At 38.1% G+C, this 17,830-nt stretch overlaps 2 protein-coding genes across 7 annotated transcripts; one reads left to right on the top strand and one right to left on the bottom strand.

The window, feature by feature from the left end:
• Positions 1-224: 224 nt before the first annotated feature.
• Positions 225-11,340, bottom strand: rgs9b (regulator of G protein signaling 9b). 6 transcript variants are annotated; one of them, XM_081697532.1, is made up of 20 exons: positions 10,652-11,340; positions 8,996-9,092; positions 7,584-7,634; positions 7,252-7,358; positions 7,108-7,159; positions 6,914-6,972; positions 6,694-6,770; positions 6,376-6,457; positions 5,900-5,962; positions 5,370-5,402; positions 5,069-5,098; positions 4,422-4,483; positions 4,177-4,290; positions 3,813-3,928; positions 3,558-3,645; positions 3,255-3,393; positions 3,065-3,147; positions 2,802-2,925; positions 1,024-1,445; positions 225-881 (listed from the first exon to the last, which is right to left on the bottom strand). In XM_081697532.1, exons 1-20 carry the CDS (start codon positions 10,715-10,717, stop codon positions 725-727), a joined length of 2,022 nt encoding a protein of 673 aa, XP_081553658.1. In that variant the 5' UTR covers positions 10,718-11,340; the 3' UTR covers positions 225-724. The 6 variants fall into 6 exon arrangements, with proteins under 6 accessions (XP_081553658.1, XP_035389124.1, XP_081553659.1 ...); XM_035533231.2 differs by lacking the exon at positions 5,370-5,402; XM_081697533.1 differs by lacking the exon at positions 1,024-1,445.
• A 134-nt stretch (positions 11,341-11,474) lies between these two features.
• Positions 11,475-17,723, top strand: gna13a (guanine nucleotide binding protein (G protein), alpha 13a). Its single transcript, XM_027006046.3, has 4 exons — positions 11,475-11,797; positions 12,404-12,630; positions 14,389-14,439; positions 14,591-17,723. The coding sequence occupies exons 1-4, from the start codon at positions 11,518-11,520 to the stop codon at positions 15,158-15,160; spliced, it is 1,128 nt and encodes a 375-aa protein (XP_026861847.1). The 5' UTR covers positions 11,475-11,517; the 3' UTR covers positions 15,161-17,723.
• The last annotated feature ends 107 nt before the right edge of the window (positions 17,724-17,830 follow it).

Genomic DNA, 17,830 nt, shown 5'->3' on the forward strand with positions numbered 1-17,830 from the left:
GAAATGGAGCGTATGGTTTGACCAATCTTTTGGGGACTCAACTCAGCAATGTCATGATGAATTACTGAATGGACAGCTTTCTTAAACGTTATGCATATTTAGCTATAGTTAACACTTTTTAAATATATTTTATCTAGGCACTTACACACGTGAAGTATAAGCAGTAACTACATTCGCATTCTGTAGTGGACTGTAAATGCTGTAAAAGTAATACATTCGGACAGTCACTTTCCTACGTTTTACTGTTTTCCACGTTTTTACTCTTTGTGATACAACTATGAAAATATTTAAGATTTCTCAAAGGCATTTGCATTAATGCATCTTTAATAGATAGAAAATGAAGAACATATCAGATACAAAATCTTTGTTTTCATTACTAAACAATTTGACCACAGTTTTGAGAAAAGAAAACTCCTCTAAAATAAGGCCTCCTCTTGTCATACCCACAGATAGTATAACAGCTAAATACATATATAAAATCCCACGTTATAACCAGGTTGTTCCACCAGCTACTAGAACATGTAGGCACTACTTGAAAGCTATCAGAAATACGGAGTTAATTCTGAAATGTTGTTACTCCAAAAATGCCCAGATAATATCTGCATGACAAAGACGGTGACTCCATGACATGTATGAGTTTCTCATGTCTGTGTGAATAAGATGGTGACAGTGACATACACAAGTTTCTCTGCATATCCCGCTTTTTCTCTTTGTGGTTTTCCCTCTATCCTGCTCCGTCATGCTTGGTCACTGTTTCCCAGGGGCATATAATTTCCTTCACACCCCCTCTTGCTGCACCAGGACTCCCCTCCACTTCATCCTCAGAGTCAATGGGATAGATGCGGCATTCGGGGGGGATGTCCACTTTGATTTGGAAAAAGCTGTAGATGAGACAGTGGATTAATTGTACATAATAATTGAACAGTTTTGCAATTACATAGCTATCAATTACCTAGGTTGCGATTAAATGAATGATAGCCAAAAAGCTTTTGCTGTGAATTTTATCTATCGTCTCTGGCTCACTTTGCAATCCTCCTCGGCTGGGGCTGTGTGTGCGGCTGGACTCCAAGTGGCTGCACTCTACCGCCCCCTGCAGTCACAGCACATTTTGGCGACAGGCTGGCAAACACTGATGGGGCATTGCACCCCCTGCGAAGCAGACGACTCAAGGACAGGGCTACGCGGGACTTGGATGCGGGGGGCTGCCTCTGCTCCGCCCCAGATGCCTCGCCACTCTCTGCTATAGAGGGGAAATGGGACGAGGCAGGCCCTCCGCTGTCAAAACGCCTCTCAGAGGCCGGGGTGCTGTCGATGGCGACACTGATAGGAGAGGGGCAAGCCGCACTGTTGGGCAGTGTCGTGAGTCCTGGGGAAGCGGTGGATTGGGTCTCACAGATACCTGTGTACACAGCCAGGTGGGGCACGGGTGCAGTGAACCTGCACAGCTGAAGGGGTACAACAGTCACAAAGGGTAGCATTATGCAGCAACTCATAAATAAAAATAATGTTATAACTATAAGCATCCACATTACTGAAATATTTCAACTTTCAATTTTTTTTAATCCAAACTGGTTTATATATATATATATATATATATATATATATATATATATATATATATATATATAAAATTATTATTGTATTTTTTTCTAAGTTGTTTGCTAGGGGAAACATGACATCCGAGATAGTTTGGGCATCCCCTCAAAATGTATTATGTGCATTGGCATTAGAGGTATGATTTTCATAAATTGGATATGTCTTGAATGTGCTGCAATTCCATTTTTATTTTACATACATTCTGAGTAATAATACATTCATGTCTATCTTGCATATCTTAAATGGTACATTACCTAATAGTAATACCTAATAGTAGTGGTCTTTGTATATAAATGATTAGCTTTTTTGTAATAAATGCAGTCAGTTATCAAGTATCATAATGAAGATAATCATATAATGCTTTGCTGCTTGGTAATTGTAATTTACCAGTAAACTATATATGGGAATGACATGATGGTTTGATGATAAAACACATAACATTTTGCACAAAAAGTCAATGATTATGAATGATAAACACACGATATGACCAGAGATGGTTTCAGTATTTATGCATGACTTTATTACATGAATGGTAAACAGATCCACACGAAACAGACACAGGGCAGAAAACAAAAATCAAAATAGAGAAATGGACAGAGTTTATGCTGATGAAAACCTTTAATATCCCAGAATGAACACAATATAACAGAATCTGACAAAAGAGACATTATCATGGAACTTCTATAGTATATAATGTTAGCATATAGACCGCACGGATCTCCTTTTAAAGATGATTAGAAGACTATGTTGCTTATATTCATTATACATTAGGGCTATTGAATGATTAAATAAAATTGTGAAAAATTAAAAAATTCTATACATATAAAAATACACTTCCACGCGCCCTCTTTTTTCCTTCAAGCTCTGGTCTCCTAACGGACACATGGGAGCTTGAGGGTCCTGCATAGTCTCTTAGCTGTTCCCAGGGCTGCACTGTTCTGGACAGAGATCTCAGATGTAGCATTTTGGGGGTTACAGCCCCTAGTGCTCCAATTACCATGGAGATTGATTTTATATATCTCCAGGGCATATGACTAATACTTAGCTCACTGAAAAGTAGTGGTAGCAGGAAACCTGCACTAACTGCTGCTGCTCTAACTGACACCATCAAAATAGTAATAGTAATAATAGTAATAACAGGAACATGATCCAGGCCCTGTGCTTATTTTCCCCCCTCATTTATTTTGGGCTAGCTTGCTCATCACCTGTGTGATGTCCACAGGGCCACTGGCAGCCAGCTTGGCCTTCTGCTCCTCCTCCTGTTGTCTCAGGATGATGGGACTCAGGCTTGGCCTCCGCTTCCTGGCATTCTGTTCCAGCTGGGCTTCACTGAGAATGGAAACAATGATAAATGTGTCGTGACATGTTGCGCTCTGGGCGGTACCACACGGCAGTTGACCTTTAAAGGCACCATCTTAGGGCCAGAAAGAGAGTAGTTATTCCGGAGGAAGTGTGCTTTATGGCTAACCTGAATCTGTGAGGCTCGGGAGACACCGCCTTAATCTGCGTGTCCTTAAACACTGGGGACTTCAGATATCGGCCATATGAGTCCTTAAAGAAATTCAAGTATAATATTACCTTTATAGTAGAAGTAGTCGGAATAAATAACAGCGAATAAATGATTTTGTTAATGATGGTTTCATAGCACAAGGACAAACCTTTTTCATTAGCATGTAGATATGGGTCTGGGCAGCATCCAGAACATAGCGATGAGGGTGAGACAGACCCTTCACAGTGATCTCCATGGTCTTTCCATCAATGTTAATCCACCGAGGTGCTCCGCGAGCCAGGAAAGTCCTAAAAGAATGCCAATCATTCAATTGATTGAGCCCTTAATGAAAATGCTTTATATGCAGTTTGCATATAAATATTTGAATATAGTTTACAAAATGAGCTAAATACTCCAGAAATGTACACAGATCATTTATCAGTTGACAGCACACATATGGTATGAAGCATACTTATAGATCTGCTGAGCTTTCTCTTGCATTGTAGCTGCAGCACCCCATTTCAGATCTTCACAGGCCTCCCAGAATGCAAGGTTCTCACCTATTCATCACCAAAAGTAATTCAAAACACTCTCAGAAAGTAAATTAATTAGCTCTCATTAATTAGCTGGTGGAATCAGCTTCTAACGTCATCTAAAGATGCTCTGATGCATGCAAATACTTGTACATCATGTTAAACCTGTCATACGTTTAATGCCTGCTACACACCACTGAATTCCTTCTTCAGGAAGAGACGAAAATCCGCCCTCCCGCGAGGATCAGAGAGCAGCTCACCAAAGCTGAACGTCCAGCGCTCCACTCTCATTCTTGTAGGATTCTCAACACTTTTTGAGTCACACACATGAAATGCAACATACAAGTAACACACATGCATATGTGCGCTCACACACACACACACACACACACACACACACACACACACACACACACACACACACACACACACACACAAAAAAAACTTTGTCAAATTCTTCCATCAATTCAATAACTAAAAACACAAAGTTTAAAATCTGAAATCTGAAACCTAAACTGAAATAGAAAACTTCATATTCTGTCAATAATGTTTTCTCACTTTGGTTTGTTAAGGTCCCAGTATGTCACATCATCTGTCAGCCAGGGGTTACTCGGAAGGCATGGATACAAGATGGGGTCATGCTGTTTGTATGTTGTGGTGTACTTCACAAGGCTGGAATGGTACATGCAACTGTATTACATATATTTATTTTTTTTATATTTAAAATGCTTGATCCCAATGATTAATACATCTCTGATGTTTGATTTCAAACCAAAAAGTGTATGTTTAGGGATCTGACATACGCTCCAATTGATACAGATGACTTCACTCTGGGCCTCATGATACTTTGCTGAGTGAAGAGAATCTGCAGCAGGGAGAAATAAATTAATTAGTTGGTCACTGGTGAAACATTCACATTTTAATATCATAATAATGACAGTAATTTAAATACATTTCAAACAACTTGTTCAGTATCGATAAAACACACAACTATTTGTTGCTATGACATAATGTGACATATTCGAACAGGTCAGACGCTTGCAGATAAAATATAGTTTTAAATTACAGTGGATTAATCAACAATTGTAGAAGTGAAACAGGCAAGGGTCAAAGCCAGAGCAGAAAGGTGATCAAACCCAAAGGGGGCAAGCAGAATCGAGGGTAAAGAGATAAACCAATCCAAGGTACAAACCAGAAGACAATCAAAGGAGGCCGACAAATCCAAAGGAGAAAATGAGGAAACAAAACAGGTTGGTAACAAGCAGTCAAAATATACAACGGGGAGCCGCTCAGTACACGCTATAGGTGACAGGTGATATTAACAATCCGGCGATGAGGCTCTGGTTAGGTTGTGCCAGGGAAGACAGGAGTGGCAATCAGGAACTAGGGGTGGCTGCATGACACATAATATATATGGTTACTGTAGAGCAAAAGAAAAGTTACCACTCACTAGTCTTCTGTAGAAGTCAGATGTTTTTTTCTGAAAAACAATAGAACTGTTTCAGTAGACTAAAACTGCTTTAGACAGCTCTAGCCTCTAGCCTAGGCTATTTTTATTATAAAAAACAATGGCAATAACACTAAAGGGATTACTCTTACTCTCACTGGTTGTGAGAGTAGTTGACATTAGTTGATTTTTAGGTCATATAAAATGCTTTCGGTGATAAGAAGCAAAAATTGCACTATATAGATAAACGCTTGTCATGAATAAAGACGAACATATTCTATTGAAAAAAATCGTCATACATAACTGATGGTGTGTTCACACAAATTTCAGGCAAAATCTGTAAAAAAAAAAAAAAAAGACATACAAGAAACAGAGTTACAGATAACAGTCTGGATATGCTCTGATTTATTTCTCAACAATATTCTGTGTACCACAGTTCCCTACTATTAATCTAGAATATTGGTTGTGCACTGTCCATTACTTTGTTTATTTATTATTCATTTATTTAAGCGATCTAAATTTAGCAAACTCTCCTGGTGTGCAACAATAGTGAGATTAACACACCTTAAATCCTCTTGCATATAAGCTGAAAGACTAAACGTGTCCTTGACAGGCTAAACTATTAATACAGAAGCTTCCCTCTGTATTAATAGTCTCAGCACTTTCTTAGAGCTGTGCTTGCTTCTTTTTTGTCAATACATACATCTTTGCATCTAACACCTGAAAACAAAGCTGTATAGCTAACCTGGGGATTAGAATGCTCACCTAATTCCTAATTTTACAAATGTTAAATGAAAGCTCAGTAAAGCTCAAAAGCAAAACTCACCTTCTCACCTCCTCCTGATTGGGATCCACTAGTCGCTCTAGTCCATAGTCCATCCCACTTGTTGTTCCTGGCTGTTCAGTGAAAACAGTGATTAAAGGTATTATGCATTTGTAAATCACTGTGCTCAATACAGTAATAATATCAGTTCAGTAATAATATCCGTTCAATAGTAATATCTGTCCAGTCAAGATTATGGATTATCATGCGCATTGCAGTCTGCGGTATAGGTGTCCATCTGGATGTCAAATGGGTGTTAGGTGATGGTGTTTAAACAATGTTAGGCTTTACTTTACACACTAGAGCACCTTCTGTGTCAGAAGCAACTTGCCTATCTTTAATAATCTTTGTCAAATATTTACAGCATTCGAAGGCACACGTTGCAGTCTTCTTGTAGATTATTCAGTATAGATAGTGTTTTGAAAATACAAATGATACAACATTCCTTCTTACACTAATGAAAAAAACCATTGCCTTATCAACTCACCGGGGGTCTGTGCACTACCCAGTAGGCTCTTTCTTGGCAGTCAAACACCACCCTGTCTGGTTTCTTCCTCTCTTTTCCTGCCCTGGGCATAAAGAAGACACACTGTGATACACTTCAAAAGACCTTTCTGTTGATGTCCAAGCACACTGCTAAATATTTTAGCACAGAAGCCTCCATAGATAATATTAAATCAATAAAACTTAAGAAATTATTAAGCACACCAGATATGCAAAACTTGCATATGCAGTATCTAAAATGGTGCATACACAAAATTGCAATATAAAAAATATTACAATTGACTTATTACACCTGACAGACCTGTACTGTTCTTTGGCCTGCATCACAATGAAGTCCCACTTGTGATTCATCCATTTGTGAAGATGATTGTACTGCTCCTGATATGAAAAACGTATTCTATATTAGTTCTCGCTCCAAGAGCTACCATGGCAACAATCTCCAACAATCAACAATGTCTACTACTTTAATGAGAATAGTTTTATTGGTGAGGAGAATATAAATATGATCATTGAATCATTACCTGTTCATGCAGCTCTAACATCCCCTTTTTACGTATATTTCTCTTTGCCAAGTATATTGCTTGAAAATAAAAAAGTAACTATTACATTTTTCATAAACATATCTTATTAGAGTCTGTATTTTGGCACATTATTTTAAATGTTAGTATAAGATCAGAATGTGCAAAGATGAACAAACAACAGAGTATTTCCTGACCGTAGTCTGTGTCCTCCACTAGCCATTGCTGTGCTGGCCAGAAATATGGTGTCTGTGAGATAAACGTGGACAACTTCATTCCTATAATCACAGAAACTCTATTATACAGCCTCACTGTTTGAGAAGGATATGCATGAAAGCTACCTGGAAACGATACAGTGAGGTGTCCGCTTTCATGATGAGTCTCTTATAATCCTGCAGTGGATAAATGTATCCATAGGACACCATCAGGGTACCCATGAGTTGGGCCTCTAGATTGCAGTATGAGAGAGATTATTAGAGATTATTACTCATATATAGCATTATATAACTATTATAAAATGCTGTTATAAAACTGCTATAAAAGCAATGCTTTCTACAACATTAGTAGGATTTAATTGGAATAAAAAAAGAGTGCATCTCTATCAAAAGTGACAGTGATGCCCCTGCCATAGATATATATTTCTACTATATACAAATCAACTGACTGTAATTACCGGCAGCATCTATTTTGAAACGATTAGAAATCCATTCAACAATATCTTCACCTAGCGGAAGACAAAAAAAAAAAAAAGTGGTTACAGTAAAAAGAACAATTACACCACAACTCCTTGTAAGAAACAGGCAGCACTGACCATGCGGAGGTTACACAAGGGGGTGGGACGGCTTTCTTAAAACCTGTAATGTGCCCATTAAGCTCGTATTTGCCAGTGGAATCCATAGATGTCTTTATTACAGTATAACAGTCCATCCCTTCACCCCCACTCCCGGGACACACTTATCAGCACAGCACAACACAACTTACACAACTCTAGATTTTCCATGTTTAGTACATGCGATTCATCACACGAAGGGCCTGATAAATATTATAATCATACAGAGGGAGCACAAAGCACTGCAGTGCAGGCAGGGCTTAATGATATAATAAAACAGTGACTTTCAGGGGGAAAAAAAAGAAAGAAAAGATGCCAAAAAAGAGAAAGAATGACAGAGAACGAGAGGACAAGTAGTTTTGATGCAATGCAAACAAAGCCCACATTTTAATTATCCAGGGCGCATTCAAAATCTACCATCAAATGAACCTCTTTTTACTGATTAACAAGTGTTTAAATTACTATTTTAAAGCTGTGCATATACTGTAAAAAGCTCAGACTATTAGATATGAGGGTGTCCTGGTAATAGCAGTGAGGTTATGACTGGGTTCACTGGTGTGTGGCCAGCAGGAAATCTTTTAATTGGAGCCAAATGAGCACAGCCCTACATGAGTGGATCTGGGTGACTTCATTAGTGAGGAGAGTGGGTGGTACTGCTGACCTGATCCACGTGGTTTCACTAAATAATTCATGATCACCTTGAGCGTCCTCTCCATGCCAAATATACTCCCAGACCCCCAAAATGCTGAGAATTGCAATTGAAAAATTATGGAATGCAGTATAACAAAATTCCACATAATATATTCGTCAGTAGAAGACAAGTAGAAAATGGATTGCCCTGCCCCCTGATGCCCTGCCCTGCCTGATGTCTCAAGCTTTTTGTGGTTGCAAAGAAGTGAGGCTAAGAACAGCAAGGGGAAGAGACCACACAGCCTAGAGGAGAGAGTCACTGCAGCCAGCTGCACAGGGGTTGTCATGGCAATAGATACTTCAGTCTTAGACCAACATAAGAGGACTCTAATGCGTGGACTACTGTAATAACTAGCGCAGTTAAGGAGTGATGTCTTTCCAGAATCAATACATGTGGGAGAGCCTGATCGGTTCATGCTAGTTGTTTGTGTCTCATAAGATGCATGTTCTTTACACATTTTATATAAAAATAACTCATACATATGGTATCGTTATGTATGGCCGCAAACATAATTACATGCATATCCATGCAGACACGAGACAGCCACAGGCATTAATGATCTTACCTGTGATGGCATGAGGAATGGTGGTAATGACCAGCCTCTGTGTCTGTGATTTCACCCCTGTCTTGGGTTCTTGCATTTCCAACACCACAGCTTCCATCTGCCATTATAGCAAAAATAAAACATAAGGATGGCAAAGGTAAAAGTAGCATAAGAAGGTAATGGTAACAAATTTCTATTTGCACTTATCTTCGCTATTAGGAGATACATGTCAGTTCATAAATATCACCCAGACATTTAGGCTATTGCCAGCATAGTGGTTTTTCATGTTGCTCAGAGTGAACTGCATAAATTCTGCTGAAAGTATGGTAAAAGCAAAGTCATCTTTGACTTTAATGACATCCTCCTTTGCCTGTTTCCATTTTGGCAATAGGTCTATTTTCTTCAAATATGGAAATTATGTTAATATTATTTGCCAGTTTACTTGTAATTTATCTGAAAAGCTGATTATACTTTTAATAGGGCATCTCATATTGGAGTTCACATTTCATATTGGCTTGCACTCAAAATCCCTCAAAAATACATTTTAATTTTATGCACAAAAAAAAATGAATATAACCTTGCTCGTGCCTTTAAAAAGATTTAAATGGCAGAAACTAAAAAGCTCTTTCAATTGGTCAACAAGTGAAATGATAAAAGGTCTATCACTTTCCATATTCAAATGTGAAGTCACCCTTGCTGGTGCCTTGCATGCTGTTTCATGCCCTGACTGCTCTGTGCCTGACCTCTTTGAAATATGGCTGGTGATTGATTGGTCACACTCTTGGGCTGTTTGAAGTTGCTTCTTGCTTTGCCAGCGTCTCTGGCTTTTGAAGTCTGTTTGAGGAATCAGGAACCCTCTTCTGGATCACAGTGAGCTCTCAGGCAAGTTACAATATTATATTTAAAAGCTCTAACAGGCAGCTATAGGGCATATGTTTCCAAAATGTTATTTTGGCATCACACAATGTAATACCTTACAGACTCAAAAGTGATTTAATTGTAGCACCAAGGCAGGTGATAAAGCAGACTAATGCCTTTAAGCACCTGGTGACCTTAACTGTGGCAGTAATTAATCATATATTTTTATATAAAGAATATGTTTTATACTGTATATAAAAACAAAACAAGCAAGTTATGAACTGAGAATTTTAGATGGCAGAGAAATTCTCAACATTCTACTTGTTTAATGGTTCAAAAAAAATGCCCAGGGTGATGCAGACAATACACTATGAAATTGCTGATAGCTGAGATTGTGACTTCTTATTCATTTGTTTTTAAAATAAAAACAATACCTTCATAAGAAGCAGAATACAATACAATATTAAAATAGTTTAATAGTAGGAGTAATTAAGCTTTACAGTGCATTATTGATACATAGACCTAGATGTACTTGATAATGAACAAAATCAACCAGTTGCCTTGCAAATGTGAGGGGAAAGTGTGGAGTTAGTAAATTAAAATGCCTCAAAAACTTAAACTCAGTCAATTTACTGTTATGTTCAAAGAGCTGGTGTAAGTAATCTGGTGAACCTCAAATAGATCAAGTAAATAGGATTTTTCTCCAAACTATAATTCACATTATACTAGTGGAAAATAACCATGAAAAACATAATTTACTGAATAACAACCAACCCCACATGATGCTGTTTCGGTAGTCCTCCAGTGCGTTCAACCCACCTTTTTCAGACAAGCCATCCGTGGTCTATAACGTTGTCCATGATCCAGTACATTTCTTATGGTCATGGTTGCGTCTGTAGCCTGCACAATAGGCTACAGTGGAGGAGCAAATAATAATGAAGAAAGTGCTCGGATAAACGCGTAACTCTTAAATACTGCCGGAGTCTAATCTCTTATTATTGATACACACAAAACGAAGGTCGTCTCCGCCAATCAGGTAAGAGTGCTAGTCGTACAAGTCAACCTGTCACATCCTGCTATAGTCTAGGCGGTGAGACATTACGCAATAACAGAGCTACAGCCAGCAGGTGGCAGTGTTGGTCTAGCAATGAGCTCTTTCTCCTCGTTCACGTCTGTCGTCGGTAAAAAGAATCAAAGCTGTAGATAACTCGACGATTTTTTTCACTGAATCAACGCTACGGAACCAAAGCCAAATTCAAGTACAGCCTTATCATAAAATTACGTCTGTTTTTACAAACAACGCACATTTATTCTGATACACAAGTTGATATCACACGAAGTCTTAAGAAACTGGTACACATGTAGAATTATATTAATGACACAATCTGCTAAATTGTTACTAATTGCCTATATATCTGTGACCTAGGTCTAGGTATCTAGATACCTGCTCTTCTGTTTTAGTGGAAAGAAAGAATATCTTAAAAATATCGAAATAAACGTTCTCCGTAAGTTAGGCTATATTTTGATAACTAGTTTCCATTTTCTGTGGGAGCCGTCCGAGCCTTTAATTGTAACTGTTAGAATTAACGTTTTACCAACTCAACAAAAAGTTACCGCCCAGATTTGTGAACGCGCAAGGAGCACGCTCCCGTGAGTAATGTATCCATGAAGTTGTTACTACAAAAATGGCTGATTTCCTGCCCTCCCGGACTGCAGTAGTTTGTCTCCCCAATTGTCTTCTCTCCAGCAACGAAATTGAACAACAGAGAAAATCTAAGGAGATCGACAGGTGTATTTCTCGGGAAAAGACGTACGTAAAGCGACTAGTTAAGATTTTGCTTCTTGGAGCTGGTGAAAGTGGCAAGTCAACTTTCCTCAAACAAATGCGCATAATTCATGGGCAGGACTTCGATCAACGGGCCAAAGAAGAGTTCCGGGCTACAATCTACAGCAACGTTATGAAAGGTAGTTAACTATCCAATGTAGAAAGGGACGGTTTGGCGGTTACTAGAACATGTAGATATATCAAAAGCCAACGGCCTTTACTCGTTTCAAAGTGAAAGCGATTTCGTGTAACAAACATTTCCGATAAGTTTCGAGGCAGAGGTACACAACCAATCACATTTGGAATGAGCAGCCTGTATAAATGTTCGCGCCGCGCCTTTGTGCTTCAACACAATACTAAAGTCAAGCGTTTTCATCGATGGGCTTGTGGTGGCTTTTACTCGTTTTAAAACAAAAACAAAAACACAAAAAAACTAGGCACACAATAGACATTCCAAGGCATGGTAAACTCTGATTTAGGTGAACTTGCAGGATTTTTTTTTTTTATTTCTCACGTTGCTTAATTAGCTATTTGTGCCTTTAATATTTTTCTTGGGGAAATAATTGTGCGGAATGAAATATCGTAATGATGTGTATTTAATTTAAAAAAAAACAACTGATTACGTTGGCTGCAAATGGTTGATCATTAAATATCAGTTTTATTAACCTTACTCATTGGATATAACAGTAGTTTTTTTTTTTCATTATTTATTTTTTAAAATTGTTCTTGTTTGTGGTTGTCTGCAGGAATACGAGTGCTGGTAGATGCCAGAGAAAAGCTGCACATCCCTTGGGGAGATGCTTCTAATCAGGCCCAGGGGGAGATGGTGATGGGCTTCGATACACGCTCATCCATGATGGCCCGGGGAGTAGTAGAGACCAAAGTCTTTCTGCATTACCTACCATCCATCCGCACCTTGTGGGCAGACAGTGGGATTCAGAGTGCCTATGATCGAAGAAGAGAATTTCAGTTGGTGAGTTTGATACCGTGGGTGTTGTCAGTATCAATAATTTTGCAAAGAATTTCATCAGTTGCCTTTGTTTTAGGTTTCTGTGGATATCTGCATGCACTGAATTTGAGTGTTAATATAACCTTTCTTTTCATTGCATTCAACGTTGCACTTTTTTACATTGGAGCTTTTTCACACGTGGTGTTTGTGAAGCTTATTTGACTGAATGTGTGTAAGTGGGGGCAGTGGTATGGAATGTTCATCCATGTTATTAGTTGGTACTGGTCAGTGTAGCTTGGAAGAAGAGAATTTTTCCTCCTCGCTGAGCCCTGCATCTGTCTTCATTCAGTTAGTATTGTAATGTAGCCACTCAGCTAGCAGGTTCCCCCTTCACATCCATCATTCACTAAGTATAGTCATGTAGCCAGACAGGGTGCGGACCTTTCATCTTGCATGCAATAAGATATAGACTACATTCCACACGTAATGCAGTGTTGGCAGGTGTAATTGGATCATTTCTTCCATTTATATAGGAACTGCTGTCTGTGCGCTGCTAGAAATACCACTGTGTGTGGATCTCACTCTTGGACTGTGCTCCATTCCTGCATACAAAGTCATACATTCCTATGGACAATCCATCAGCATGGGCATTACTGACTAAAACCACCCAAAACTAAATTAAATGACACCTTATGGTCTGCTGCATTTTTTGTTTAGGCTAAATGTTCAGCCACACCCTCTCTAGATATTAATACTGACTTTGTCACAGGCTTTTTGTATTGCCCTTTAATTAGGATTTTATCAAGTTTTTTAAAAAATATTTTCACTTTATAACTCCTCAGGGTGTAATGACAGGAACAGTCAAACAGTCACAACAGTCACAGCAATAGAAAATGAAAGTCATGTCATGTGGTTACAGACATTTCCCTATTCCTTTGTTTAACAGACATTTTTCCTTAAAGGAAGAACCAGTCATTTTATCGCCCTAAATTGGCGAACAATATAAGTGTGATTTATTGTTTTTACATGTTCTTTCTATAAAGCTCTGCCCACTTGAGATGAAGAATCAAATTGCTTAGTAATGTTCAGATTAGACCGGGTCCCTAATGCCCAATTCATTGGCCATGTTTAAAATGGATTTGGTATAGAATCTCTGAAACCTCCAGGCCACTATGTGTCGGTATAATGGATGTTTCATAATGTGAAGATTCATTGGAAAAATAACTTGTAGCTCCTTTTAATATAAAGATTAGAGAGGAAATTAATTCAGTTTCACTGAGAGCACCCATAGTTGACTTGTGATATAGCCAGAGGAGCAAACCTGCATCTTGTTCTCAGGGGCTTTGGGGAAAATGAAAGATTTATTGAGTTTAGGATTGAGCAGCCAAGGACAGATCACAGTTATGCCTACAATCATTAGAAGAAACCTAAAATGAATCCAGGAATCTGTTATTTTTGTGCTTTAACTGATTCTTTGAACAAACATTTTAACATTGCATTGTATGATGCTGAATTTAATGTAGCCTGGGAATACATGATGTATCATGCATCCCTACATTTTAGACACTAGATTGTTTTAATCAGAACCAGGCTTTTCAGTCCAGTATTTTATCTGGTCCATTTTCACATAAATTTCCCTAAAAATCACCACTTCAATATTCAGTTGTCCATAATTTAATTGGAGTAGGGTAGTTTTGTGGTTTTACACAGGTGCATTTCTTAAAGTAAATGTATTTTCATTGTGGTGTTTATTTACTTTTATATCTTTTTGCGTGTGTCTAGGGTGAATCAGTGAAATATTTCCTGGATGACTTGGATAGACTTGGGCTGCTGGTAAATTCTAATGACACACCCCCACCCCAAATGCTGTATTTCAATATTGTCAGAATACATTTTCATGCATTCTTTTTAAACTATGGATAATGCTGCTTTTATTTCATCCCAAGGTTTTCTCTCTTTTTTTTCCTCCCCTGCTTATTTGCAGGACTACTTACCAACTCAGCAAGATATACTTCTGGCACGGAAGCCCACAAAGGGCATCCATGAGTATGAATTTGAGATCAAGAATGTTCCCTTCAAGATGGTGGACGTGGGTGGTCAGCGGTCGGAGAGGCGCCGATGGTTTGAGTGTTTCGACTGCGTCACTTCAGTCCTCTTCCTGGCCTCATCCAGTGAGTTCGATCAGGTGCTCATGGAAGACCGCCAAACCAACAGGCTCATGGAATCGCTCAACATATTTGAGACCATTGTCAACAATCGTGTGTTTTCCAAAGCATCAATCATTCTCTTTCTCAATAAGACGGACTTGCTGGAAGAGAAGGTCAAGGTTGTGTCCATCAAAGACTATTTCCCTGAGTACACAGGCGAGCCACACCATCTTGCCGATGTGCAGAAGTTCCTTGTGGAGTGCTTCCGTAGCAAGCGCCGGGAGCAGCAGAAACCACTCTACCATCACTTTACCACTGCCATCAACACGGAGAACATCCGCATCGTCTTCCGTGACGTCAAAGACACTATTTTGCATGAAAATCTGAAGCAACTCATGCTGCAGTGAGACATACCATAACCTTTAAGACCATTCCACATTAATGAGGTTTTTGTTATTTAACATGTAGTGCAAGGCCCAGATATTAGCACATTCCCCAAAGTGGGTAGATTTTACCGTTTGTGGATGAGACTACTTCTCGAAGCACATTTCTACGTTCTACTTTTTCTCCCCTCCCACCCCTGCATTTTTCCACTTTTTGTTGTTGTTGTTGTTGTTGTTTTTAGCCGTTTTAACAGTCTGTCCATGTCCAAAGACTAAACTAGTCATAGTTGTACATGTAAGCCCTCCCTGTTGTCATCTGGATCAGTGTTTTTTGTGGTGAGTATTGGGTGTATAACTCTCACAGTAATTAATTTACCCACAACCTATGCAATACATAATTTCTGAAATGGCCACAATATTTGATTTCATTTTGGTTATACATTTTATTTACACTAGCAGTTGGCTAATAATATGAACAATGGAGAGAGAAATGATTTGGCAATAGCTTGATGATGAATTTTGGACACGTACCCCAAGAACAAGTCCTACTGAAACATTAGATTCATGTTTCAGTTTGGCTTGTGGTTTATGTAGAATGGACAGTGTGTTGTACTGATCCCTACGGTCTGTTGACCGTTCTGAAAAAAAGTCTGGCAGTTTTTCACTTTAATGTGTACTTTAAAGTGGATGTGTTGTAGTTGGGGTTTTGTTTGCGTACAACAGCAGCTTATGGACTGAATGGCTAGTTTAAGGTTCTGTTTCAGGGTTGGTTTAACCCCCCTCACCCTCCTTTTTATTGGATTTGGCTTTCATATTTGTGTAACAGGTATGGACATGCCATAGAACTCTGGTAAATGTGGGTGAACTGTACACTCAGTGAGGCTGGCCCAATATATGACTTGCATTCCAAATTGCATGCTCACTGACTAGTTTTAAGCTTCGTTAACTATTGAGACTCAGGGCTGTAAATATGCATTGTAGAAATGTCAGTTGACTAGGATTGTGTTGGAACTGAACTTTTTTGCCATTTTAGGATTTGGCTTAAAATGTTTATTTAAAAAAAAAAAAAAAAAAAAAAAAAAACCCACACAAATGCTATTTCAAAACGCACAGTATCGGTGCACTTTGTACTGAAACTGTAGTATCCTTTAAGGTACCTGTGTATGTAATACCGTTATTGTCCTTATCTAAAGGGAAAGAATCTTAAAAATGTTATGTAGAATGTACAGTATGTTGTACAGATCCCTTATGATAGATTTTAATCATGGTCTGCCAATTTAACTTTACAATGTCCTTTAAATTGAAGTCAGTATAACCAGAATTATCTATGAAAGTCAAAGGTAGTCTATATACTACTGTACTGAACGATATGCTTTTATTATGTAAGATTTACTTCAGCATTTGAGATGTAGGCTTAAGCGGACAGTTTTGCCTCAGGGTTTGTGGTGTGTGGGATTTTATTTTTTTTTCTTCTAAATTTAGGCTATAACATTTGACTTTTCATGAAGCTTATAAGACATTGTAATATAATTTAAATTGGAGATTTAATTTTACATGTTTAGTTTGTTGGAGATTTCCAACAAAAAACAGACTGTCCTTTTTAGAAGGTCCCTTAATCTCCTGCTAGCCACTGACATAAATCTCTAAGAAATATATCTTGAAGCATCTTGTAGATTGCATACATATTAAATGGTGTCATATTTAATAGAATATGTCTAAGCCTTACTGTAAGTTTGAGTGAGAAGACTGTCATAATTTTACTGTAATCGTATGGTGGTAAACAAATTTCCTGGAAACTGGCACTGTGGGTTTTTCATTCGTTGCCCATAACCTTGTCTTGTGTAGTATCGATTTTCTTTTTTTTTTTTTCAGTCACTTTTGTACATATTCTTTTGGTGCATTAAATCACTATTTTATAAAGATATTTTATGTTCCAGGCTTACATCAAGAACTATTACTTTGTAGATCAAGGGATTGTAAAAAAAAAAAAAAAAAAAAAAAAAAATGCTGTTCCAATGTAAAATATTAAATTATAGGTGGTGATTGGTTACTGAATTGCTTACAATTTATCATATCATCCACTGAGAACTCCTCCTTTTAATCAATTATGATTCCATTTTTATAGTGCTTTTAACCTTGATCTGACCATTTGATAAGAATCTAATTTGTCTGATTCACTAAAAAGGCTCAAACTTGTTAATGTAATTTGTTCAAATAGCTGGCATTTCCAAAATGGAAGTGATCAGGGAGTTGTGTACTGTTTATATACAAAGCTCTGTCTAAATTTCCAGTCTGGGGAGGGTATGCACAGCTTACACAATTTGCCAAAAATGCTATGAAGTGTGTTCTCACTGTTTTGTCTGAATTGTTTAAAACCTGATACTAATGTGGTTTGCATGGCTTGTTTTGGGTGAAACAATTACAAAGCATAAAGACTCAGGGAGCCTATATTATGTGTTTTCCTCTTAACTAGGTTAATCTTGCTCTACTGGCTCTACTAGTCATGTTCTACACAAAAATGTACGTGTATAAATTGTGTCCTATGAATGCCAGCTCAGAGTCCAGTAAATGACCAGTTTTTTCACTATGTCAAATGGGTGGTCCTTATCTTGCATGCACATATTTTACTTTCAGCAGTCCAAAAGCTTATGTACCTAGGTAGTCAGTGTTGGACCTTCCTCAAAATACTAAGCC

Source organism: Electrophorus electricus, chromosome 15 (assembly GCF_041902795.1).
Source record: "Electrophorus electricus isolate QZ-2024a chromosome 15, ASM4190279v1, whole genome shotgun sequence".
Lineage (NCBI taxonomy): Eukaryota > Metazoa > Chordata > Actinopteri > Gymnotiformes > Gymnotidae > Electrophorus > Electrophorus electricus.